Source organism: Myxocyprinus asiaticus, chromosome 50, assembly GCF_019703515.2.
Source record: "Myxocyprinus asiaticus isolate MX2 ecotype Aquarium Trade chromosome 50, UBuf_Myxa_2, whole genome shotgun sequence".
NCBI classification, from domain to species: domain Eukaryota; kingdom Metazoa; phylum Chordata; class Actinopteri; order Cypriniformes; family Catostomidae; genus Myxocyprinus; species Myxocyprinus asiaticus.
The window spans coordinates 8,769,441-8,796,646 of NC_059393.1; the positions used below are offsets into that span (position 1 = coordinate 8,769,441).

The following is a 27,206-nucleotide window of genomic DNA, read 5'->3' on the forward strand; positions in this document are numbered from 1 at the left end:
CATCTGTTCCAGAGGGGACTGACAGACTGTAACAACAGGTCAACCTGCAAATGTCTATTTGATGTGTGTGTTAACATCTGGAAGACATGTTTTTTGTGTTGTTTGCTCATCTGCAATGTCTATAAGATGTTTCTTCTCGGATGTCAATAAGACATTCAGCAGATGTCTTTGAGACGTTTATGATTATTTAACATGTCTGAATCAACTATGTACAGTAGGTTACATCAACAAAACCAATCAGTTGGAAATAGCTCCTTAAGGTAGCTAACAATGACAGGTTACCACTTAACTTTGTGCACAGGTGCGTTGTTCAGACAATGCAATATAGTTTACTTAACCCTTGTGTGACCTACGGGACATTTTTGTCTTTTTCATTCGAGTGTTTTCGATCATTTTGGCTGTGTTAATGCCAGTGGCATAGATTTTGCCAAAGGTGTGTATTTTTGGGTGAATTTTGATATTTCAACCTCAGTTCCTATAATATATCTATAATACACTGTGTACACAAAATAGTTACACTCAGGACCTTCAGGACAAAAATGTCCCCATTGAAACCCATTGTGCCATTAAAGCATAAAATCATGAATTCTATGATATTATGCTTTCATTCCGGAGCCCTGACTTCAAAATGTAAACGTTTTTTTTCCCTCCCCTTTTTCTCCCCAATTTGGAATGCCCAATTCCCAACACAACACTCTAAGTCCTCATGGTGGCATAATGACTCATGTGGCTTGTTGAGCGTGTTACCACGGGGACATAGCGCTTGTGGAGGCTTCACGCCATCCAATGCAGTATCCAAGCACAACTCACCACACGCCCCACTGAGAGTGAAGCACATTATGGCAACCACGAGGTGGTTACCCCATGTGACTCTACCCTCCCAAGCAACCGGGCCAATTTGGTTGCTTAGGAGACCTGGCTGGAGTCACTCAACAGGGATTTGAACTCACGACTCCAAGAGTGGTAGTCAGCGTCTTTACATGTTGAGCTACCCAGGGCCCCCTCAAAATTAAAATTTTTCCACCAGATGGCGCCGTTTTCCTCATGTTTAACCTATGGAGCAAATACATGCTTTTTTCCTATTTTCTGTTTGTTGTATTATAGAGCACTGCAGGCCAATTGAATAAATGATGCAGCTAAAATTGTGTGGGTGTGTTGGTATGAATGTCAGAGTGTGTTTTGTATGTATTATATAAACACACGGTGATTTAAAGGGTTAAAATCCTGAAAATGAATCAGTATTTGGTAGTTATGATCAGGACTGATGTTGGTTAAAAAAATTAACTAATTGAAAGTGGAAAATAATATTAATATATAATATTATTATGGCAGTTTTTTGATGCAGATATTTTTGCCCTCTAAGGACCTCTGAGTAACTTTTTTAAATTTACACACAAGGGTTAATACAGATTAAATTATGTACAACAAACACAACAGCAAACTAAAGTAGTTTCATTTCATTCTCCAGGAACTAAACGTTTGTTTTTGTGTCTCTGGCCTGACAACCGTCTATAAATAATACAAGGCAACTAGAAATAAACTAAAGGGAAATCATCTCCGCGACCAGAGCGTCCATTTCTCAAGAATAAATGTAAAATTAGATTAGTACATTTCAAGGTATATTTACAGCACCATATTGTGATAAAACGATGTATGTGGTGAAAGCAAAAGCGCAGCTAGCAGACAGGCTTTTGTAGCTAGCTCTGCGTCTGTCTTCTGGCCTTGAGAATAAAGACGCCGGTGTCGTTATTTACGAACATTTCAACACAAAACACCTTCTGACCAAGATGTACATATTTATAATCATGCAAACGGTTAAATTTGTAGCAGAAATTAAGCTGAAATAGCAGCTTTTAGTGCAACGTGTAAAATCAAAATGAGTTGTGACGGTCACAAACCGCTAGAGGAGCTCTAACGCACCCGATTATTTACCCGCCGCAACAGTCTATAGCAGAAGAAGAAAAGGGAAGACATTCGTCACATAAACATAAAGAAGGATGCTCACTTCAAATTGCACTTATTGATAGTCTGCTGTACAGAATGATTTATATGTGCCTTTACCAGTCCAGAGTCCATGCCTGAGATTTATAAAGCAAATTTCAGACTGGTGCGCGCTGTAAGTATCTCGTTTATGTGGCTTATAAGACAAACAGCAGGTGAGATGTGTGATGTTTATGTCCCATCAACACACAAAGAAAACATACCGACATTAAGATATATGAATGATAGCTGTGCAAATCAGATATTTGGAGGATTGTAATAGTTATTTGGATTATAGGTTATAGCTCAAACATGGTGTTTATATATGAATCTGACTTATAGTTTACAGTACTATATGTTAGCCATCAGTGATTGTAGCAATAATGATTATAAATTAATGCTAGTTAGTTATCCTGATGTGTTTCACACAGTTTTGGCTAATCTATCAGTCTGATCTGAACAGGCATATTTAGTGATGGCCGACTTTTTTTTCCACAGAGTGTGATGACGCGTTTCCGCCTTGTTTATTAGCGTAAATATCGCACGTTTTTTTATATTATACATTTTTTAAATATTGAGTGTAAATTTATAGCATAATGCTTTGTGTTATGTTACCCTGGAATTAGTTTTAAAAAAACGAATTAGCACAGCTGCGAGGGGATTTCGATTACAGCTCCTGCATGAGTGACAGTAAATTTGTGGTCATCTCCCATTTGACTGTCTTAATCCACCACTCTCTCTATTTTTTTTTTACTCTTCTGGAAAGTCATTCAAACATAATATTGGATTTTTTCTTTTGGGTAAGTGAAAATAATATTTGCTGTGATCTCCCATTCACTCCCATTCATCGCTGTTGAAGTTTACCCTGCAAACGCTTACCATAACCCGGAGTGTGAAAAAGGTATATTCTCAGCAGTGCAAATTTAAGATAAAAATCCTTTTTAGGGTATACATTTGTCTGGCTGAGGATCACTAGTTGCATTATTTTTTTCTTTGTGTGTGTGTGTGAGAGAGAGAGAGAGAGAGAGAGAGAGAGAGAGACTGTTTAGTGTGTCTAAAACACAGTTAGATTATTATAATAGTGAGGAATCTTAAATGTTTGTAAGTAATGTTACGTCATAATGTTTCAAATGTTTCAAAATCCTAAACCCTTGTTTATTTGCAGGTTTGAATGTGCTATATTATGAGGTCTATTTATGTTCTAACATCAGCTTCTCCTTGACATGTGATCTTCCTGGGGAAAAACTGGATGGGTTACAAATATTTATGTTCATTTATTTGTTTTAGATGGCAGTCCAATTTAAAATCCCTAAGAAGAAGCAGCCATCAGATTCATGCAGTCTTGACATGCAGTCTCCACTGTCTCGACTGCAGGACAACAGCTCACCAAAGGTAAAAAGGCTGCACATCTGTTTAAAGGAATAGTTCACAAAAAAAAAAAAAGAAAAAATGGAAAATTCTCTCATCATTTACTCACCCTCATGCCATTCCAGATGTGTATGACTTTTTTTCTACTACAGAACACAAATGAAGATTTTTTAAGGAATATTTCAGCTCTGTTGGTCCATTCAATGCTAGTTAATGGTGGCCAGAACTTTAAAACTTCAAAAAGCACATAAAGTCAGCATAAACTTAATCCATAAAACTCCAGTAGTAAAATCCATATCTTCTGAATCGATATGATAGGTTTGGGTGAGAAACAGATCAATATTTAATTTGTTTTTAATCATAAATCTCCACTTTCACTTTCACATTCTTTTTTTGTTTTTTGGCGATTCACATTCGTCATGCATATCAACACCTCCTGGGTAGGGAGGAGAATAGATAGTAAACAAGGACTTAAACATTGACGTGTTTCTCACCCACACCTATCATATCACTTCTGATCATACGGATTAAACCACTGGAGTTATATGGAATACTTTTATGCTGCCTTTATGTGCTTTTTGAAGTGTCAAAGTTCGAGCCACCATTCACTTGCATTGTATGGACTTACAGAGCTGAAATATTCTTCTAAAAATCTTCATTTGTGTTCTGCTGAAGAAAGTCATACATCTAGAATAGCATGAGAGTGAGTAAATGATGAGAGAATTTTCATTTTTGGGTGAACTAACCCTTTAATACACCTATATAGTCCATAAGACTTTTGTTATCCATCCCAAGTTATATCTGAGGGAATTTATTAGGTATGTAAACTGAAGCTAGGTAGTTATGTGTAAAGCTATTTCTTTTTATAGAAATGTCGTCAAAGAATGTCCTTTTTCTCACAGACACATTGGGGTTCTGTCACTCTTAATGGAAGAGCAGCTCATAAATCCAGTTCGAGCAATGGAAATATGCTCTCAAAACCTAGCCAAAAAGGTGAAACTGTGAGGTAAGACATCCGCAATGCATTTTTACTGAGTGGGCATACAGTATTCTTTGTCAAATATTGAGTTTCAAAGCTCTGACCATAGCATAAAATGTTTTGGAGGCTGGTTTTGTAACTACCACTAGATGGGGCTATTTATTCAAGTTGTAATTAGTGGCTCTCACTAAGGCAAGCATTACAATTACTGTTGCTCATACTTAGTGTTTGGGATTTGAGGAGAGGTGATGTTACTTTTCAAATCAGACTTGCCATTGTCACCTGGCAGATGATAAAATAAATGAAGTCATCCCATAGACTTGCATTGAAGGAGTGACTAGAGCTATGTCTAGGGACCAGAATATCAAAAAGACTAGGGCTGCAACTAACTATTATTTTGATAATCGACTAATCTAAAGATTATTAGAACGATTATTCGACTATTCAGCGATTATTGCAACAATTAATCATTATCTTTTGACCGACTATTCAGCTTGTGCCCCGACTTAAAAGGTTGTATTAAATGTGCTTGCTAACATATAAAGAGGACAAAATCATCTTTTAAAAATACCTCTGAATGACATTCTCTGAATTAAAGGGGGGGAAATAATAATTTTTATTAAGTGTAATTTAGTAAAAAATTCACTGCAAAACATCATATTGTTATCAAGTGTTTTTGGCTTGTTTTCCATTTAAAATTGTCTAAAAATCCTTAAAACAAGATAAATTTACTTGAGAAGCAACATATAAGATATTTAGGCTTGTTTTAAGAGAATGTATCTTAAATATAAGTGTATTTTGTATATAAGTGTATTTTTTTCACTTGGTTATACTTCTGCGAGTGCAGTAAAGACAAAATATACTTACAGTTGAAGTCAGAAGTTTACATACACCTAATACGCCAAATATGTTTAAACTCAGTTTTTCACAATTCCTGACATTTAATCGTAGAAAACATTGCCTGTCTTAGGTCAGTTAGGATCACTATTTTATTTTAAGTATGTGAAATGTCAGAATAATAGTTGAGAGAATGATTTATTTCAGCATTTATTTTTTTCATCACATTCCCAGTGGGTCAGAAGTTTACATACACTTTGTTAGTATTTGGTAGCATTGCCTTTAAATTGTTTAACTTAGGTCAAACATTTTGGGTAGCCTTCCACAAGTTTCTCACAATAAGTTTTGGCCCATTCCTCCAGACAGATCTGGTGTAACTGAGTTAGGTTTGTAGGCCTTCTTGCTCGCACACGCTTTTTCAGTTCTGCCCACAAATTGAGGTCAGGGCTTTGTGATGGCCACACCAATACCTTGACTTTGTTGTCCTTAAGCCATTTTGCCACAACTTTGGAGGTATGCTTGGGGTCATTGTCCATTGGGAAGACCCATTTGCGACCAAGCTTTAACTTCCTGGCTGATGTCTTGAGATGTTGCTTCAATATATCCACATAATTTTCCTTCCTCATAATGCCATCTATTTTGTGAAGTGCACCAGTCCCTCCTGCAGCAAAGCACCCACACAACATGATGATGCCACCCCCACGCTTCACGGTTGGGATGGTGTTCTTCGGCTTGCAAGCCTCATCCTTTTTCCTCCAAACATAACGATGGTCATTATGGCCAAACCGTTCAATTTTTGTTTCATCAGATCAGAGGACATTTCTCCAAAAAGTAAGATCTTCGTCCCCATGTGCACTTGCAAACTGGCTTTTTTATGGTGGTTTTGAAGCAGTGGCTTCTTCCTTGCTGAGCAGCCTTTCAGGTTATATCGATATAGGACTCGTTTTACTGTAGATATAGATACTTTTCTACCTGTTTCCTCCAGCATCTTCACAAGGTCATTTGCTGTTGTTCTGGGATTGATTTTCACTTTTCACAGCAAACTATGTTCATCTCTAGGAGGCAGAATGTGTCTCCTTCCTGAGCGGTATGATGACTGCGTGGTCCCATGGTGTTTATACTTGCGTACTAATGTTTGTGCAGGAGAACGTGGTACCTTCAGGCGTTTGGAAATTGCTCCCAAGGATGAACCAGACTTGTGGAGGGCCATAATTGTTTTTTCTGAGATCTTGGCTGATTTCTTTTGATTTTCCCATGATGTCAAGCAAAGAGGCACTGAGTTTGATGGTAGGCCTTAAAATGCATCGTCAGGTACACCTACAATTGACGGCAATTAGCCTATCAGAATCTAATTGGCTAATTGCCTAAAAGCTTGACATTATTTTCTTGAATTTTTCAAGCTGCTTAAAGGCACATTTATCTTAGTATATGTAAACTTCTGACCCACTGGAATTGTGATATAGTCAATTAAAAGTGACACAATCTGTCTGTAAATAACTGTTGGAAAAATTACACATGTCATGCACAAAGTAGATGTCCTAAATGGTTTGCCAAATATATAGTTTGCTAATATGAAATCTGTGGAGTGGTTAAAAAATTAGTTTTAATGACTTCAACCTAAGTGTATGTAAACTTCTGACTTCAGCTGTATATTCAAGATGTATTCTCTAAAAGCAAGTCTAAATATCTTATATGCTGCTGCTCAGGTGAATGCATCTGTTTTTAAAGGATTTTTAGATATTTTAAAATATTTGTATTTTTATTATTATATTCAACATTCTCAGATAATTTTTTTTTCTTCTGCAGTATAGCTGCAAAAGTAAATTTATGTTGTTTTGAAGGAGTTTTAGATATTTATATTGGAAAACAAGCCAAAACAAAAACAAATCAAAAACGTATATTGTTGCAGTGTATAATAGGGTGAAGACTACACTCTCTTACCTTTCTGTTCTCTTCAATCCATCTTTAACTCACAAAAAATAAATTCTCTCTTATTAATAAAGCTGTGAATTGCCAATTTTCTTCACGAAAAGAAATGAACTGTGACGCATATACTGCATTATGATTCAATAAATCATGAGCCATCACGTTATAATCTAGCTGCAGCAAGCACACGCGCTCGAGGGACGAGTGTCCCCATGACAGAGTGAATCAGCCGAGTGTAGTTTCAATCTCTCCATCTTAGATGGGGACACTTCGCGCAACTCATAGAAGAGGCGCTGACCGCCAGAGAAATGGAGTTAGAGTTTGTAGTTATTTACATGGCCTGCTTCCTTATTATTTGAACTTTTATAAAGCTATAACACATTAAATAGTACTTCATTAAAGATGTAACGCCGGGATGTTTCCTTAAAAGACGCTCGACATGCAGGTTTTGCTTAAGCGGAGCGGCAGTTCCGGCTCCACTTATTCCACAACGAGAGTGCTTCTGTATTTACTTATTTGGGATTTTTGTATAATTCCCTCATACTTTGCGATCTACATCACCTGAATCTGTTTGAAAAGTTTAGAGTGCATCTGGACTGTGAGCTGTGTTTTCTTCCTCTCCTCAGTCAGGCGCGAGCTGAAGTGCTGCTTTCACGCGTCATCAGAGTTTAATGTGATTATCATGTTACGTTAAATGAGATCAAACGAATATTTGACAACAAAAAATTTTGTCAACAATTTTTTGTTGTCGATAACATCGACTAATCGTTTCAGCCCTAAAAGAGACCTCACAGTATGGCTTTAGTATGGGTTTATGGGTTTACCTTTGCAGATAGCATAGTAACCTGTAGCTATTTTTGAAAATATAGCCAATATGAAGTGTTTTTTTTATTTTTATTTTTTTTTTATTAAAAAAACAACTAAAATCACATCTGAAATCAATAACACTCCCAAGTTTCAAGAACTTCACTTAGTGATTATATCAAAACCTGCCATGACACCTTATCAACTAACATATTTGCTGGCCATTTAATATATTTTCTATCATAAAATAAAAACTTTTGTATCTGAGGTTGGACTTTGTAGGTCTAAGTTAAATTTAAGTAAAAAAATGTGTGGCTAAAAAACAAAACAAAAAAACAATGCCCTCATGAGGGTAAAAAAAAAATGTCCAGCTTATTACTTTATTAAAGCACTTACATTAATTCTTCTGTTAACACTCATGTATTATTTGAGCTGTAAAGTTGTTTAAATGGCTGTTTTTATTGTCGTTTTAGTGTTAACGGCGTTAGGTCCTTAAGGCTACAAAGTTGTTAAATTGGCTATATCTTTACACAGACAATGTTAGTAAGTGATTTTATCACACTAAAGTCAAGTTAACACATTGTTTACGCGTTGTGGCTATACTTCTGAAACAGTGAGTATTTTCACGTTTACTGTTGGCCCCATTCACTTCCATTGTAAGTGCCTCACTGTAAAGCAGATTTTTCCTTTAAAGAAAAGGACGGTCGAAAGTAATTTTTGTTGTAATCAACATTATGTCACAAATGCTGTCGACTGAGCTTAACTTGAATTGAACCCAGAATATTCCTTTAAGCTGCAGTTCTATTGATCATTAATGATTACATAATCGCACATTGGATCTGAATATGTGTCATATTTTCATCGCAGACCCATCAGACCTGTCTTGACCAACTTTCCAGAGTCACCCAGAGATCGCAGTGGTGACAGACGGGATCTTTCACCTGACTCGTGCACGCCAAGCCGCGTCACACGCACCTGCTCAGATAACACTCCGAGAGGAGCCGTACATGGAAAAATCTGCTTTAAACTGAACGAACAGCCGATAAAAATCAGCCCTGTTAGAGTGAAAGGAACGCCCAACAAAGCATCCGAGACGCCCGGCTCAAGGGCCCAAAGTCAGACTCCAACCACAGGGAGAGATTTCACAGGCAATAACAGGTGAGAGATACCGTAGAGAAAGGAAGTATTACAAAACAATTGTAATATAGTACAGACACATCTCTGTTTAGCACATGTGCTTGCATGTGTTTTGTCTGGATCTAGTTTTATAACATGTGTGCGTGTTTCAGGTGGAGGCCCAAAAGAGCATCAGATACTCTTTGCCATGATGAGAACCATAAGGAGACTTATGAAAGCCCCCATTTCAAGATCTATAGGGGTACGTTCATACAAGATCTGTACTGCTGTGCATTGGGTCTGGTATTGACTTGAACATAAGCAAAGCCATCTTTGTTCATTTACCAGCGACTTGAATAACAATCCATTGGCATAAACAAAGTTTTTAAAATTATTACCATTGCATTGATTGTTATTGTCTTGTAGTTAGCGACGTTTGCAGAAGGCACGGTAACATTCAACTTTGCAGAGGGGACGAAGGCGTGGGTAATAATAAAGCGCGTGCGAAGCCTGCAAAAACTACTTGCAGAGCAGCCTCTTTTTCACTGCCAAACCAAACAACTTTGTTTTGGTCAACACTGCGAATTTGCATTTCAAAGTTCACCAAACTCGAACGCTATATGAAATTCGTTTAGGGTTATGTCTTTCCCACCGGAAGTCCATCAGGCAAAATTCCACGGATTTCCATTGAGTTGACTGTATTGCGCGGAGTTTTGCTGTGCCATGTCCACACTAATTAGTTTTGTTTGAAAACGCGTTAATTTCGCTACATTTACACATCTCATCCCCAGTAGAACAATATTTTCCTCGGCCGAAAACGTTAGCGTTTTGAAAACATTCTCCATGTACGCATACTTTGGAACGGTGGCATAATTTGGATCTTACTTGGGTCCCCTCAGTCATTTTTGGCATCGGAAAAGCAGACCTTCTGGCTGTCGTTTTCATTGTTCCATTTCGGATGGCCATCACGGGCCCCCCTTTAACCCTGGGGCCCAGTGCGGCTGCACACCCTGCACTGCCTGTAGTTACACCACTGCTTTGGAAAACGAAGACGTTAGGAAACTGAAAATTGAGTTTTCAAATGGACAAAGATTAGTGTTAGTGATCAGACTTACGATTTTCGTCTGGCGGTCAATAAAATAGGAGAATAAAATTCCATAGACCTTATATTGAAGGAGGAATATCGCAAATTGTTTGGTGATTTTACGATTTTGCGCATAAAATAAATTTGTTACTTGGATGGAAACCTAGCTGTGGAGTCTTTTGACTTGACTAGCAACCACTTGGAACACTAGCGTCATGATGCAAGTACCACTTACATTTACTTCTGAAAATATAAAAATCTAGTTATCACTTGCTTTTGATGGTATGCTGAAATTGGGCAAAAACACACTATGGCATGACTATTCAAGCCTAATGCAGAAAGAGTCTTGGGTTTCTCCCTAATGAGTTGGATCGTTGAACTAAATAAGCAGTCAAAGTAAGCTGTAAACTTTGGCTGGTATATCTGATGTAGATTATCAAGAAGCTAATGAGGGAAAATGCCGTCCCATTTTTAGGCCTCACCGTCTATAAGTACTTTAATGATAATTTTTTCTCTAAAATGCAGAGTTGTTCCCTGCATCATTCCCTTTGTCTCTTTCTTCTTTCTACCCTTCTCCATCTTGCTTTAGGCAGTATTTTTAACATCTCACAGCTGTCTCCTTCACTTTGACCCTCCTTCACTCCCTGCTCTACATAGTATTGGATGGCAACGAAGTTTTCCTGGCTTCAGTTCGCTGATAAATAAACAAATGTTTAACTTTATGGATCTGTTAAAATTGTTGAGTCCAAAACTCTCTCTGGCTTTCTGTCGTGCACTCGGTCAGCTTCCACGTCTACAGGGAATAAAATTATTTAGCCCTGTTTCATAGCTAATGTGACCTCCACCCTGGTAGAGGAATGATATTCAGTCAATCAGGAAGTTTTATATGTTTTGGGGACTGCATAAAGAGAGAGAACTTTTAGGAGAAGGTTATGTGCTGCTTGTAAAATCCCACATTTTTATTTTTTAAACCAGGTTCTTTGTCATTCCTTCTTTTTTTATGATACAGAGTAGACTTGGGATCTGTTGTTGCTTCGAAAGCAAGTTGATAACAAAAGTGATAAAAAATATTGCTTTGTAAGCTCATTGAAGCAGTCATGTCACCTAATTAATATTCATAAACTGAACCTTCTCCATAGTAGGACTTGTTAATATTAATTGGGTCACACTGATGTCGGTGCACGGGTGGGGATTTTACGAATCTCACTATGGTGAATTCTTAGCTTATGAATATTAATTAGCCCCATTTTATAATTAATGTGATCTCCACCCTGGTAGAAAAATATTATTTGGTCAAAAATGCCATTTTAAATGTACTGGGAACTTTATAAAGAGAGAAAACTGTTGTTAGGAGAAAGCATGTGTTTCTTTTAAATTCCCACGTTCTTCATCATTTCATCTTTTTATGCATTTTTTAAAAATAAAAATATCAGTTTTATGATACAGAACAGCCTTGGGATTTATTAGTGCTTCGAAAGTAAAAAAGAAAAAAAAAAAAGTTGCAATAGCAGTTTATTTTCATGGTCATATTGACCTTGCTTCATAATATTCCTGGAAACCGTTATGTTACCTAATTAATTTTCATGAACTATTCCTTCACCATTGTAGGACTTATAAATATTAATTGGGTCATATAGGTGGTGAAATTTCAAATCTCACTATTGTGAAGGCTTCAGAATATTAATTGCGAAAGACTATGAATTTTAATTAGCCACGTTTCATTGCTAATGTGACCTCAACCATGGGGGAAAAATATTTTTAGCCAATATGGCGGTTTTATATTTACTGGGTGCTCCATAAAGAGATAAAACAGTTGTTACGAGTTAGTTTGTGCTGCATGCAAACTCCCTCATTTTAATGGAACATTTAATCTTCTTAGGCATGGATTCGGGGCAAACGGAGTCAAATAAGGAACAGGAAGAGGAAACACAAGGCCCTTCTAGAGTGAAAGACACACTGTGGTCACCCACCCCAGAGGACAGGCCACAGAATGACAACAGACTGAAGTCCGCAAGTACTGTTTGTGTGTCAAACGATGAGGTGAGGAGGTGTTCAGGATAACAGCTCAACTAGCCATACATGTTTAGGCCTAAAGAAAGTATTTAAGCAACAAGCCACTCAAGGCCAAACATTATATTGATTTTAATATGGCTAAGGAGTGCTCTTAGGCACAATATAAAGCTCATTGTAGAGTCACTGTAACACACAGCCTCAAGTGGCTTATTGCTTATGAAAATAAACATGATCAAATTAAACAGTTTTTCTTTGCCAACCAAAATTGACCAAATAGGCTTACTTTAGCTAATTAATATTCATGAACTGAACCTTCTCGATAGTCGGACTTGTTAATATTAATTGGGTCATACTGATGTCGGTGCATGGGTGGGAATTTTACGAATCTCACTATGGTGAAGTCTAAGCTCATGAATATTAATTAGGTCATTCTGACTTTTTTGGAGCATACAGTCTTGTTCCCTTAATATTCAATCACTACATTTATTGAAGTTTCCGCAATGCTTTATAGAGATGGTTGAGGAGCTTTTATTCTATTTGTAACCTCTTTATTTTTTATTTTTGTCCCTTGTTCGACTCCAGAATGTAACAAGGAAAGACAAGAATGGAGCTGTGTTAAATAAAGATTCAGTTTGCACAATGTCCAGTCATGAGATCAAGTCTCGCTCGGGCTATTACGTTCAGGAAGAGGAAGCACCTGCTAAGCATCTGAGGACCTCTGGAGAGAGAGCTGCCCCCTCTGTGCCTGTCAGAAGAGACCCGCTGACTTCACCTCCAGAGGCCAAGAGCAAAGACCCCTTTGAGTCCAGCAACAGCATATTGAAGAGGAAACCCAAGCTTTACTGCAGGACCTATAAGAAAACTAAGCCCAGCTCCACAGAGCCCAGTATGTATGACTTTCCTCTTCCTGCTGAAAAAGACAGCAACCAAAAAGAAAACCCAAGCTGAAACCAGCCTTTCAGCTTGTTTGTTGGTCTTAGCTGGTCTCCCAGCCTGGTCTGGCTCATGTGGTAAACCTTAAGGTTAAATCTTAAACCTTATTTCTTTATTTGATTCACTTGCTTTTTAGTTCGTTTGTTTTTCTTTCTTTGTTTGTTAGCTCGCTTATTTACTCCATCTTTCGTTCGCTGTTTTGATCGTTTGTTGTTTCTTTGCTTGCTTGATCTTTCTTTCGCTAGCTTGCTCTTTCATTCATTTCTTTCTTAGCTTAATTCGTTTGTTTGTTCTCTTGCTCGCTCGCTCTTTTGTTCATTCTTTCGTTCGGTTGCTCTCCCTTTCATTCGCTCGCATATTCGTTCTTTTTTCGCTCGTTTGTTGGCTCTCTTTGTTTTGCTCGCTCTTTCATTCGTTCATTCTTTGCTATTATCGTTTGTTTGCTCGCTTCCTCGTACTGTCTTTCGTTTGTTTGCTCACTTGCTCTTTTGTTTGTTCTTTCTTCACTTACTCGCGCTTTCTTTCTTTGCCTGCTCGCTCTTTTGGTCGTTTGTTGTTTCATTGCTCGCTTGCTTGCTCTTTTGCTCATTCGCCCTTTCATTCATTCCTTCATTCTTTCGCTCTCTTTCGTTTGGTTGCATATTCATTCTTTAATTTGCTGATTCGTTCGCTCTCTTTGTTTTGCTCGCTCTTTCATTCATTCGTTTAATCTCTTTCACTCGTTCATTGACTTTGTTTTGCTCCCTCTATTAGTTCGTTCTTTCTTTCGTATGTTCACTCGCTTGTTCACACTGTCTTTCGATCATTCGCTCTTTCATTCATTCCTTCATTCTTTCGCTCTCTTTCGTTTGGTTGCATATTCATTCTTTAATTTGCTGATTCATTCGCTCTTTGTTTTGCTCGCTCATTCATTCATTCGTTCAATCTCTTTCACTCGTTCATTCACTTCATTTTGCTCGTTCTTTTATTAGTTTGTTCTTTCTTTCGTATGATCGTCTTTCGATCATTCACTCAGTCGCTCGTTTGTTTGTTTTTTCTTTATCCTTTCTTTGCTTTTATTCCTTTTTGTCCGCTTACTTGCTCTTTTTCATTTGCTAGCTCTTGTTTGTTCATTCTTTTGGTTGCTCTTTCTTTCTTTCATTTGCTCGCTCTTTCGTTCTTTTTTTTTTAGTTCAGTCCTGTTTTTTTGCTCAATGTCTTCTATTTCTTTTCTTTCTTTCTTGTCTTCCTTCCTTGCTTCCACCACTGCTCCAACTTCTCAGGAAAGCTTTGCTTTGAGAATACTCTTTCTTTATTTAAACACCCTAGAGAAAACCACCCTAGTACATTTAGGCGTTGCATTTAACAATCTTTACCTGCCCATGTGTGCCAACTTTTCCCATAAATGCCTAGAGAAAATGAACTCACTGCCTTTTGTCTTTTTAGTAGTAGACAGATTTATTCAACACACTGATTGAGAGAGACTCTAGACGGTCAGATGTTTGTTGATATCTAGGTAATAGCTAGATGATTTCTTTCTAAACGAAGTAAAAAAAATCTCACCTCCAAGTGTCAATCAGCATGTTTACATGTGCAGTTAATAACTCCAATTAGTTATTAATAATTGTGCTACAGCGTTTTTTGTTTTTTTTTGAGTAGTCAAGCTACAATCTTCATACATGTGTCTAAGAATACATGACACAATGCGTAAGTATTTGAAGGAAGGACATCAAATACGCCGGGATAAATAGACGTTGCACGTCACCTGTCTTTTAGAGCGTGCACGCCCACAACACAAAGGCCAGTTGTGGTTCGATTACCGTACATGCTGGACGAAGCCAAGCTACAATCTTGCAATGTCTTGGTCTGTTAGCCAGAGTTTGCATAAAGTGGAGTGGTATGATTTCGGTTGGACTAAAGTGTTTACATGACATTTTATAAAGACAAATTACTGTTTAAGTCAGACTGAAATCAAACTTTAAAAGTGCATGTAAACATACTGTATAATATTCTGGTCCCTTGAAATGGCTTTGGTCCTTTATTGAAAATAAATCTATGATAAATAAGTCATTTTAAGTGAAAGCTACATTAATAAATGCAGATTGAGTGTATGTGGAGGGTGCAGCTGAATTAACTTTGCAGTGGAAAAAGAAGCCTGTCTCGAGACTCCCGGTCTGGTCACATTGTTCTGAGAGGCGGGTTCTATTCTGAGCTGTCATTGGATGAAGAATGACCTTATAAAGATTAATGTATTTAGGTGTGTGTAGTGCAGGATAGCAGTGTTTACCCTCACAATCTAGATTACTGCAATCCTGACCTCAAGCTCTTGAGTAAAGCCCATTACACCTCTGTCTGCAAGATGGAGACGAAGATATCCCTCTTCCTCCTTATTATCAGCCTGGGACACGTCCGGGACATGTCCGAGCAGTTTGATCGCCATAAACTTTCACCCCACCCTTGTAGTTGCCAATGCCATTAACTCCTCAGGATGCACCTTCCTTGCATCTTTTCCTCAAGAGATGATCTAAAAAAAAGGATTTTATGGCATAAGAGTGTAATTTTTTCGAAATGCTCTCTCTTATCTGTTTTTAAGAAATATAACCTGTGTTTCCAAATTTCTCAGTTTGAATAGTTTTTGTTATAGCAAGAATAGAAAGGGCAGCATTGAATGTTGTCTTCTGAGGGAGGGGAGGATGCCATCAAAAAAGATAGGAGGCGAAGGATGGAAAAAATACAGTAAAAAAGAGAGAGGATTACCCATGTTCCTTTGTCTCCCTCAAAGCACATTATGGCACACAGACAAAAGAGGCTACTCCAGAGAGAGAGAGAGAAAGAGATAAAGACTAGGACAAAAGTGAACGATCGTCATGTGTTAAATGTGAGAGAAAATGGCTTTGACAAATAAATAAACACAGTAAAAAACAGTCATAAATATGCACAGAAAAACCCATCTGAAAAATTCTATTGTCATGTGGAGAAATATGTTATTCCAGATTCACTCGCCCTTTATCAGTTGTTGCAAAAATGTCTTTATTGACTCTGGATAGAGAAGAGAGAGTGTCTCTGTGTCCTCTTGGTGGCACTAATAGACCAGATTTTTCAAATAGGAGACTCTAGTCTTGCCTGTTGGTTTGAAATTAAAGAGCTCTTCTGTAATAGTCCACCAGTGTTACATGGAGTTACCAGAGTATTCTAAAGTTTTGTACATTCAGACTTTCTTTATGTTATACATTAATGCAAGTAAGGCTGTATATATTGACCAGGCCTATTAAATGGTCCATATTTTACTATTTTGTGATTATCAGCATCAGCCATTAACTGCCTGATTGGCCAAGTCACAGAAGTGGTCATTCGGCCCAGTGTCCAAAAACGACTAAAAGTCTCTTTAATGGACAATAAACAATTTTGAATTTTCAAATATGTTTTGTGGATTTGAGTCCACGTGTAAAATAAGTAAGTGTTCACTTAAATTCAGCAATTTTGTGTACACCTTATTTGTGATCATTTTTAACATATCTATCTTATGTTGGCCATTGGTCGCCCTGCTATCTTGATATCGTTACCAGCATTAAACAGCACGTTTGATGACAAGTAGTGGAGACCCAAATGATTAAATGCCTAAGTATATCTGTCTCTATCCCCCTCAGTCGTGTTGTCCAGTGATGACGAGGGATCTGATGAGGTCAATGACGTGTCTGGAAGCTTGCGGGAGCAGCAGATCTCAGACGGGATCAGGGACACTCAGGTAATGGATAAAACCTTTGCTTGTTCAAGAATCTGTCTCGGATTCTTTGAAGAAGCTTTGAGACCTTGCTGAACGCAGTCTGTTTGTGGAGTTTTGAATTCTTACATTTTTTCAAATATTAATTACTTTTGACATTTTGCAGGACAGAAACGCTGTCTCAGTGTGAACAGAAGGTCAAACCACATAGAAAACTATGAAAAGCATTAATGTGAACGTAGTGTCAGTCTGTTTGTGGAGTTTCAAATTCTTCCATGTCTACAAATATTAATTCAAATACTTTCGACATCTTACCGTTGGCGTTGTTAGTCAATGCTGGACACAACCTTCATTGTTTCATGTTCTTTTTAATCACAGGTGATGAAATCAGTTGTGGCACCACGGTATGAGAAGGTTATAGGTTTGGAATGACTGTTAAAAGCAATATTTTGGACTTGCGCTTAAGAAACTTGGTGTTCTTGACCGAAACTTCTTTGCCTCGTATTTATGTGTTCAAAAATCTGTATCAAATTCTTCATTCAAAGAAGCCTTGAAACCATGCCAAACAGTCAAGTAAAACAAATTTAGACTGATCAAATGATCTTCACGTACAGCAGCCTTTTCTAGATTTTAGATTTGTTTGGTTGTGGAGTTTCGAATTCACCCTTGTTTACAAATAGTCATTCAACTCGTTTTTACTATTGTCAGTGTTGCTACCATTGTTTGCCAATGCTGGACGCTCTTACAGTTTTAGTTCTTTTTTTTCTTTTTTTTGTGATGCGTGAACAAATCAGTTTTGGCATCACATTATAAGAGGATTGTAGGAATGGAACGAAATTTGAAAAGCAACATTTGCGCACAATTTCTAAGCACCCATTAAAGGACATTTCTGGCTCTCGTTCATAGGTTGGGGATGTTTGAGGTCGATTAAAGCAATATGATTCAGGTGTTTGTCAATATCAGATGGTGGGCCCACCCAAAGTTGGCCATGTGGATGAAATGAGAGACAGATTTACGGAATGCAAGAGGGAGACGGGTGCAGATTTTGTTTATTTTCATTCTGTGCAATGAAAATTGGAACCACAAACTTATAACAGCGGGTCACTTTAGGTTAAATCCTCATATAGCTGGAGGACATAACTGAATTTAAGACGAATCAAGCTGCAACTCTGATAAGCCTGATTGGAATGAATTGGGTTACTCCGTGCTTGTTTTCGTAGTAGATTTGGCGACGTTTTTAAAAAGCTCAGCACACTAAATGTTGAAGGATGTTTGTGGCCAAATGTTTTTCAGTTTTCACTAATTATGTTATATCTAATCAGTCAAATCTTGAGCTTGTTTTTCTTCTCTGGATTCTTTCTCATTCTCCACGCTTCAGGCAGGGAACCAAAAGAGCCCAAAGACGAACTCTGGAGATGAAAAGTCAACGGGCAAAGTGGAAGTGCCATCCATAATGGAACTGCCCTTTTCCACCCTCCATTATGACAGAGTAGAGGCACAGGCTAATGGGACTATTGTGGTGAGAGAGTGTTTGGCTTTTATTTATGTGTTGTTTAGACATAAGAGAGTTTGTTTGAGCATATGTGAGCAAAGCAGCACATATTGTAGTGAATGTCTCCATGCATTATGTATGAAAGGGTTTGTCCCAACAAGTCAAACACACAAAAATCGGTAGTGTGAATCTGTAGTGCCACTTGGGAATTAAACACTGCAAAATCTTCTTCAAGACCTCAGAGTTGTCCACAGAGGTAAGTGACACTGCGTAGTAGGCGCATGGAGCTTTACCCCCTCTATAGGGAGTACTGTGCATCCACCCCTGCAAGTCCGACACATTGAAATATATTGTCTAATGAATGTACATCACATCATGCAGTCACGTGATAGCCTATAGAACTTATTCTTTCACCACCTTTAGGCAAGGTAATCATTGGCTCTGTCCCCAACCCTTGTTAGCTGCCTACCTAGTCAGCCTTTTCATTGAATAGGGCTGGGTAAATAATATTGATTTTCTGATTTAGACTCGTCACTCCTTTTCTTTAAAAAAAAAAAGCATACATTTTGGTTCAGTGAGGCACTAACAATGGAAGTGAATGGGGCCAATTTTTGGTGGGTTTAAAGCAGGGTTGGGGAACGTCAGGCCTCAGGGCCGTATAAGGCCAGCAAGACCATTTTACCAAGCCCCCGTGGCCAATCGAGAAATAATTTAAAAAACAGCAAATAAAATAGCCTTGATTTCATTAACTAAAAAAAAAGAAAAATGTAAATAATGATTAAAAATGATTTAAAATTATAACAATGCAAAACATTGTATAATAGAAAGTCCTTTTAAAAAAAAATATTGGTGCGTGAGCACGTAACATAATGTGTACGTTAATTTCAACCCACAATCAGAAATTGCAAGCAACTTTATGGCCCGCGAATAGTTTTGTAAATGTTTGAATGGCCCTTAATAGGAAAAAGGTTACCCACTCTTGGTTCAAAGGCAGAAATTTGAAGCTAATAATTAATAAAAGCACTTACATTAATTCTTCAGTTAAAACTCGTGTATTATTTGAGCTGTAAAGTTGTTTAAATTGCTGTTTTTATGGTCGTTTTAGGGTTTTAGAGTTTGATGACATTACATCGTCATGGCAACAAAGTTGTAAAATTAGATATGTCTTTACACAGAAAATGTTAGTAATTGATTTTATCACTCTAAACTTGTGTGAACAAGCATATTGTTTATGTCTTGTGGCTATACTTTTGAAAAAGTAAGTATTTTAAAGTTCAAAAATTGGCCCCCATTCACTTCCATTGTAAGTGCCTCACTGGAACCCAGATTTTTGCGGGGGTTTTTTTACGAAAAGGAGGGACGAGTTGAAATAAACTTTTGTGGTAATCAATATTATGCCACAAATTCTGTCAGTTGAGCTTAATTTGTATTGAACCCAGAATATTCCTTTGAAATCCTAAGATCGATCTTTTACTCTATGGGGCAACCTTCTACAATGCGAGTTAATCACTCCCATATGCAGCCAAATATCGCACTATGCAACTAAAAATGTCTGTTTAGCCAATGGAGGGTACATTTTCAGATTTCATTTGCCAATGATTAGTTGTAAAGTAGGGAAGAAATTCATTAATAAGATCCTTTCACTGCGTGTTGAGAGTAAAAGTTCGGTTTGACTCATTCTGTGTCCAAATATGAGATCCAAGCAATCCATTTGTTATTGAATAATGCCTCTTTTAGTATCCTTTCTGTTCTTTACAGTCAATTGTTGTAAAGGGAAAAAAAAAGAAAATAGAAAGAACTATTTAATTCTTATCACACACATCATGGATGCAGTAAAAAGCTGTGTGACTTCGCTCTCATTAATCTGCGCTCAACCAAAACACTTCTGTGAGACGTTCACTAAACTGCCCCTATTCTTAATGGGACAGTATTGTTTTAGCTCTACATATCATAGTGTAAATACTTGTAAATAGTACACATTATGCATGTAATCAATAAGCATGTAACATTGTATATGCAATAAAAATATAAAATTTCTAGACTTCATATTTATTGATGGAATACATGGAATTTGTACATTTTTAAAAAGCCAAATGTAATCAGAATAAAAAAATACATTAAAAAAATTATGATAAAATAATGCATAGACAGCGAGGCAGCTTACTAGGTTTTGGAACAGAGCCATTAGCCCCGTTCACACATCCAACCAGGTAAATTACTGGAAAATCGTTGGGTTGCCTTTACTGGTAAATGTACCATATATGCTGTTCACACATACCATCAGTATGGAAATTTATAGGTAATGATACAACTTCTCATTAAGGGAAACTGCCAGAGCAGAATTTACCAGTATTTTCAAAAAGGTTGTGTTCACACATGACCTCTAACCTGAAATTTGCCAGTAATTTTCTGGAAAAGGCTGTATGTGTGAAAGGGGCTACTGACTGACAGACTAGACAACTATTTGATTAATTTTCTGGATGACCTTGTTGACCTAATGTGCATGTATATTTTGCTTCAGCATGAAGATGTTAATTTGCTTATCTGTGTCCTCTATGAATGAAGGACACACTGGATTAGTCCTCTCCGTTCTCCTGGTTCCTCTGTTTATGTTCTCTCAGATCTGCCTGGATTATTTCCCAAAACATGCTTCCAGCTCGTACACTCCAGGCCAGTCACGCATTTAGATTTCTGTTGTTGTTGTTTTTTAACGAGAACATCTGTTATTCGAGTATTTTAATTGCCCGTTTCTGCTACAAACCATAAAACAACAGCTAGCCAACATCAGTCTGCAGATGTGATTTAGAAAACATTTGTACAGAACAAACCCAAAAAGAAAAGATAGTAAAACATCACGTGCCAGAACATTCCCTCTGTTAATCCCATAATACTGCAAAGAGGCAGAAAACTGGGTGTTTCATGTTTATTAGAACAACAATTACCGTATGTAACCTAAACTGGCCCTGATAACGGAATACAGCGCAGCTTATCACTGTTTGTCCAAAAATACTCCAAAAGCACATAACATTGCATTAGTTTACAAGCCATTAACTATCGTTATGTTCTCATAAAGGGGACTGTGCATTTAGGATGTGTTTAACGAGCATGGTGTGTTCTTAACGAGTAGGGACGTGTGCGTAACGTGTGTACATGCTCAATAGGTCAGTGTGTTAATTGTTTGCTGTCTTTTTCGGAAACAAATCCCAGCAAGGAATTCCTCTAGGCAAGTGTCAGTTTATTGCTCACTGGTGTACTGTTCTTTTCTGCTTTCCATCTGTGGCTGTGTATTAGCAAAATGATCTATTGATCTGTTCAACCTGTTCAATGTCCGGACTTTGTAGTCAGGAGTTTAATATACAACCAGCCAGGGGGGCCTGGGTAGCTCAGCGAGTATTGACGCTGACTACCACCTCTGGAGTCGCGAGTTCGAATCCAGGGCATGCTGAGTGACTCCAGCCAGGTCTCCTAAGCAACCAAATTGGCCTGGTTGCTAGGGTTGGTAGAGTCACGTTGGGTTAACCTCCTCGTGGTCGCTATAAATGTGGTTCGCTCTCGGTGGGGCACGTGGTGAGTTGTGCGTGGATGCCGCGGAGAATAGCGGGAAGCCTCCACATGCACTAAGTTTCCGCTGTAACGCGCTCAACAAGCCACGTGATAAGATGCGCAGATTGACGGTCCCAGATGCGGAGGCAACTGAGATTCGTCCTCTGCCACCCGGATTGAGGCGAGTCACTACGGCACCACGAGGACTTAGAGCGCATTGGGAATTGGGCATTCCAAATTGAGGAGAAAGAAAAAAAAAAGACACCACCAGCCATTTGTTATGCCGTCCATGTTTGGCTATATTTACTTAATGTGATGTTTTATCTTTCTCTTTTTTTTATTTTTTTTTATAGATCACAGATGAAGGCATCTCGATACCACTGAAAGGTATTTACTGGTTTATTTTATTTTTATTTTATTTTTTTAGACTGCAAGAAAGTGTGGGTAAAGCAATGGGGAGATAGGAAGTTACTGATCAATATACTGTATTAAAGTGTCTCCACAATTTTGGACAAAGAAGAAACAAGAAAGACAAGTCTTCATTAAAGTGGACAACTAGAACATGATGATTTCCTTGTTTTTAATATCCGAGTTGTTCTGTTGGCCAAAATTTACTCAACTAGACATATTTCTATAATGCTTTTTTTTTGTGTGTGATTTTGTTGATGGATGAGACTCAAGAAAATGGATGCAAACAGTGTATTTCCACCCAAAAATCAAAATGACAGTCGATACCCTTCACACACAGGTGTGAAGAAAAATAGCTGAATGTAACAGAAAAATAGTCAAATTTAATAAAGTTACAAAATATAATGGAAAAATAGCACAATGTAATAAAATAATGGCAATATGTAATGGAGAAATAGCACTGAGTAATAAAAAGAGCAAAATGTAATGGAAGAATAGCAGTATGTAATAATAAAATAGAAAAAGATAATGGGTAAATAGCACTGTAATAAAAATAGCAATATGTAAAGGAAAATAGCAATGTGTAATAAAAGTAGCTAAATGCAATGGAAAATAGCAATATATAAAAAAAATAATAATAATTTAAAAAAAAATGAAAAACAGCAATATGTAATACTAAAATGTATTGGAAAAATAGCAATGTGTAATAAAAACAGCTAAATATAATGAATAAATAGCATTATGTAATAAAAATAGCAATATATAATGGAAAATAGCAATATTTCATAAAAATAGTAAAATTAAATGGAAAAATAGCAATATGTTAAAAAGTAGCAATATATAATAAAAATCAAAATGAAATGGAAAAATAGCATTATGTAAAAAATAGCAATATGTAATACAAAAATAGCTAAATGTATCGGGAAAATAGTAATATGTAAAAAATAAATAAATAAATAAAAAAAATGGGAGAGGAAAATGGCACTATAAAAATAGCAATATGTCATGGAAAAATAGCACTATGTAATAAAAAAAGTAAAATGTAATGGAAAATAGCAAGATGTAATAAAAATAGCTAAATTATATGGATAAATAGCAATATCTTAATTGCAATATGTAATGATAAAAAAAGCACTATGTAATAAAAATGTAGCAATATATAAAAAAGGCAAAAATAATGGATTAACTGCACTATGTAATCATAGCAGTAAGTAATGGAAAAATAGTAATATGTACTAAAAAGAAAAGCAAAATGTAACGGAAAAATAGCAAGTCCATACAGTGTCATGCAAAAATATTTGAAAATCTTTATTAAAGGTATAGTTCACCCAAAAATGAAAATTCTCTCATCATTTATTCACCCTCATGCCATCCCAGATGTGTATGACTTTCTTTCTTCATCAGAGCACAAAAGATTTTTAGAAGAATATCTCAGATCTGTTGGTCCATACAATGCAAGTGGACGGTGATCAGCACTTTAAACCTCCAAAAAGCACAGTAGTAAATTAATCCATACCACTCCAGTGGTTAAATTAATGTCTTCTAAAGTGAGTTCATGTTGCCTCGTCCTGATGCGATACAACCGTAAGTGCAGCTTGATTTGTTTACAACAGGACATTTTACTGTATAATAAGCTTTTTCATTACAGTAATGGGAACTTGGGGGGAAGTGTGTTTAATTAACTTGACTCCCTATGAATATTTGTTCAGAATGTTTTTTTTATGAGTTGTTCAAATGCTCAAATGATCTACAAAGACCCTGATGAAAGTAGCCATACTGTTTTGCTATGGTGCTGCCCCATGTGGTCAAGATGTGTAATTACACACGTCTCGCTCATTGGATCAGCCTCCAACTGATCACAGAGTTCTTTGACCCTTCACCCTTTTTGTCCCAGGTGACAGCTCTTGTCAACTGTCTGTGACCCTCTCTCTCCCCCTCCTCCCAGTTTCACTGTTAAGACGGCTCAGATTAAAGCTCTATTTATGTGTGTGAGACGACGGAGTAGCAGAGAGCCTATTTGCGTGACTTCAGTCTTGCCTACATTAATGTATGTGTTCAATAGTGCACGTGTGAATGTGCGTAAGATGCTTATGCTGGTTTCAGACAGGCAGCTCTCTATTCTAAGCTTTCGATGGTCTTTGTACGTAAGCTACTGTCTCCAGAGACCATAGTCATCTTAACTGAACTTTTTACTTTTCTCAAAGACCACATTAAATCAAAATTGGAGTTTTGTGGCTTTTAGTCCACTTTAAGACCATATTTGTGCTAGTTTACTCCTAAAAGTTAACAAATTAAACTATTAGCTGATACACTTTTAAAATGTACAGTCTTTCTCTCAAATGACTACCTTAAAAGCTTACCTTCCATTGATATAATCTGATCTTTTGCCAAACATCCATCATACCATATCTAAAGTGTTTTTGGGATAAAGCAAACAACCCAGCTGTCTAATGTATTTCTAGGTGTGAATGGGGAGGGTGAGCTAGCCATTAGTGTGACGTGCTCTCAGCTGCGCTCTTACGGCCTATGGGATGGCGGTCTGGCCCGTGATGGCACTCTGTTGCCAGACTCAGAGGAACCTGCCCCCTCTCTCCTCTTCCTCATTGTCTCGGATGCCCAAGCCACGCTGTTCCAGAAGGAGCTGTCTGTGATACACACCGTAAACAGTTCAGGTGTGGCATGTACACATTGCTGCTTTTTTTTTTTCACAACAAAAGTATAAAGTGACTGGATAGGGGCTGTCAAGCTCCAAAAAGGAAAAAAGGACCCTAAAAGTAGTTCACGTGACTTGCATACAACTATGCCATATTCCAAGTCTTCTAAAGCTGTAGAGGCCGTTCAGGCTGAACACTGTCTTGCACTAAAATAAGCTAGATGCAATGGATATAATAGATTGCAGGTCTCTCAAAAGTTGAAGATCTTTTTTAACTTGACAAGGTTTCTAAAAAATGTGATGCCTCTACGCAAGACACAGCGCAACGTCAAAGACCTCCATCAAGCATGTTTACTTATAAAAACAATTTAAAAACAGCGCAGACATATGCAAAAACACGTTCTGACTAATCAGCCCCATATGGTAACTTTGTGGTAGGAACAGACTTAAAATATTTTGTTACTAAATATCTTACACTCCACCATAGCTCTTCAATCTAACTTACACTTTCGAATATTCAAACTTGTAGCATCGCAATCTTTTTTAAGACATCTGAGAAACAGTATCATTTGGCATCATTGATGTCAATCTTGGAGTGATTCATCTTTGTGTTCCATATTTGAATTTACGTGATTGAACTAAGATTTGAGAGCTGCTGGAAAGATTTTCACTGAAAATTACTTGGCAGTTGAATTTAGTTATTATTCACATTCATTCATTTATTTATTATTGAATAAATGATAACATTTATTAATGATGCTTTATTGCATTAAGAAGTTCCTCCATCAAGTAAAAAAGTTTGCCAAAGTTCATGGTTTCCTAGGCTTATTGCTGTAGTACACACAGTATTCTTGAGTAGAAACTGAGGACGGTGAGAACATGGAAGGCTTAGTGGGTCAAACTTAAAGACACATTCTTTCATTTTGGCCACCTGGTGTGCATTAATAGATGGATCAACAACCATATGATCAAATTTAAATGCTGCAAATAAATAAAACTAATGGACTAACTATATTAATGAAATTACATTTAAGAATGTGCTGAAATATTTTTATATTTTCTCTCTTTTTCCAGGCAAGGCTTGTCCTTTTATCTTGCTGGTGTTGGCTGCTCAATTGGAGGATCTTCAGGCAGCTCTGTTGGCATCTCTGATGGATGTGATTGGTCTGAGATACTGTCAAGAAGCTTTAAGCAACACCCTTTCCTGGGCGGATGGGCTGAATCAGCTTCATTGCCATCTACAGGGGGCACACCTCCTCTCACTGCTGGGGCAAAATGTGGAGGATGCTGGACAGGAAACAGCAGAGGTAGGTGATGAGGTCTAACTGTACTGTAACCTCTATCTTTGCTGAAGAAATTTCTGAACTTCCAAGATCACTGAACTGAAGATCCAACCCCAGGTTTCACTATATGTCCATCCTTCCATCCCTCTGTCCATCCATTTGTCTATCCAGCCATGCCTCCATCCATCCATTGTCCATCTCTCCATCCATCCTTCCTTCCTTCATTCCTTTCATCCATCCATCCTTTCTTCCTTCCTTTTTCCTTCCGTCCATCCATCCTTCTGTCGATCTGTCCTTCCATCCATCCATTCATACATCAATCTGTCTGTGCATCATTCCATTCTTCCATCCATCTAACCATCCCTCCTTCCATCTGTCCATCCATCCATCCATCCATCCAACCAACCAAACATCCATCCATCCATCCAAACCTCCATCCCTCCATCCGTCCAATTTCCCATCCTTCCATTCATCTGTCCACCAATCCGTCTGTTCATCCATCCTTCTTTCCATCCATTCACTTAACCTTCTGTCCGACTATCCATCCATCCATCCATCCATCATCTAACCATAACTACATCCAACCATTGATTTGTCCATCCTTATGTCCATCCATCTGTCCCTCCATCCATCCTTCCATCCATATGTCCATCCGTGATGGGCAAGGAGGAGGCGGGAACTGGCAGAACAGTCAACGTAAACTTAAATGACAGAAATGAAATTAAAACAATGTAAAACACATAGATGCATGCGCGCACACACACTTATCTCTCTCTCCTGCTGATTAGTAGACTCAGCGCCAGCTGTGCACCCTCACAGCCCGGCCACAGCCTCCTCCTCGTCACACTCCTCCCCAGCTCGATTCAGGCCGGGGCGCCATCCGGACTAACCTACTCCACCCCCAATCTCTGGAGGGGAGACACGCTGCCCTTCCGGCCATTCTGCTAGCCAATGGTCCACCCCGCCTCCTGGGGAGAGATGAGAGGAGGGAGAGGGGAGAGGGAAAGGGCGAGCAGGAGAGACATAAAGAAAGAGAGAGAGAAAAACTTGCTTGCTGGTCCTCAGCCACTCCTCCGGCCCTCTGGCG

At 37.8% G+C, this 27,206-nt stretch overlaps 1 protein-coding gene across 4 annotated transcripts in view; it reads left to right on the forward strand.

The window, feature by feature from the left end:
- The first annotated feature begins 1,960 nt into the window (after positions 1–1,960).
- The window catches only part of senp7b (SUMO specific peptidase 7b), a 37,281-nt gene continuing 12,035 nt past the window's right edge, over positions 1,961–27,206 (forward strand). For 2 of the 4 annotated variants that reach the window (XM_051694849.1, XM_051694850.1), the window contains exons 1-12: positions 1,961–2,116; positions 3,268–3,372; positions 4,251–4,354; positions 8,762–9,052; positions 9,184–9,272; positions 11,974–12,134; positions 12,690–12,993; positions 16,667–16,764; positions 18,119–18,259; positions 22,129–22,162; positions 24,646–24,855; positions 25,911–26,143. In XM_051694849.1, coding sequence (XP_051550809.1) covers positions 2,075–2,116; positions 3,268–3,372; positions 4,251–4,354; positions 8,762–9,052; positions 9,184–9,272; positions 11,974–12,134; positions 12,690–12,993; positions 16,667–16,764; positions 18,119–18,259; positions 22,129–22,162; positions 24,646–24,855; positions 25,911–26,143 — 1,812 coding nt within the window. In that variant the 5' untranslated portion in view covers positions 1,961–2,074. Of the gene's footprint in view, positions 2,157–2,862; positions 2,882–3,267; positions 3,373–4,250; positions 4,355–8,761; positions 9,053–9,183; positions 9,273–11,973; positions 12,135–12,689; positions 12,994–16,666; positions 16,765–18,118; positions 18,260–22,128; positions 22,163–24,645; positions 24,856–25,910; positions 26,144–27,206 lie in introns of those variants that run through there. The other 2 variants (XM_051694852.1, XM_051694851.1) reach the window with 2 other exon arrangements.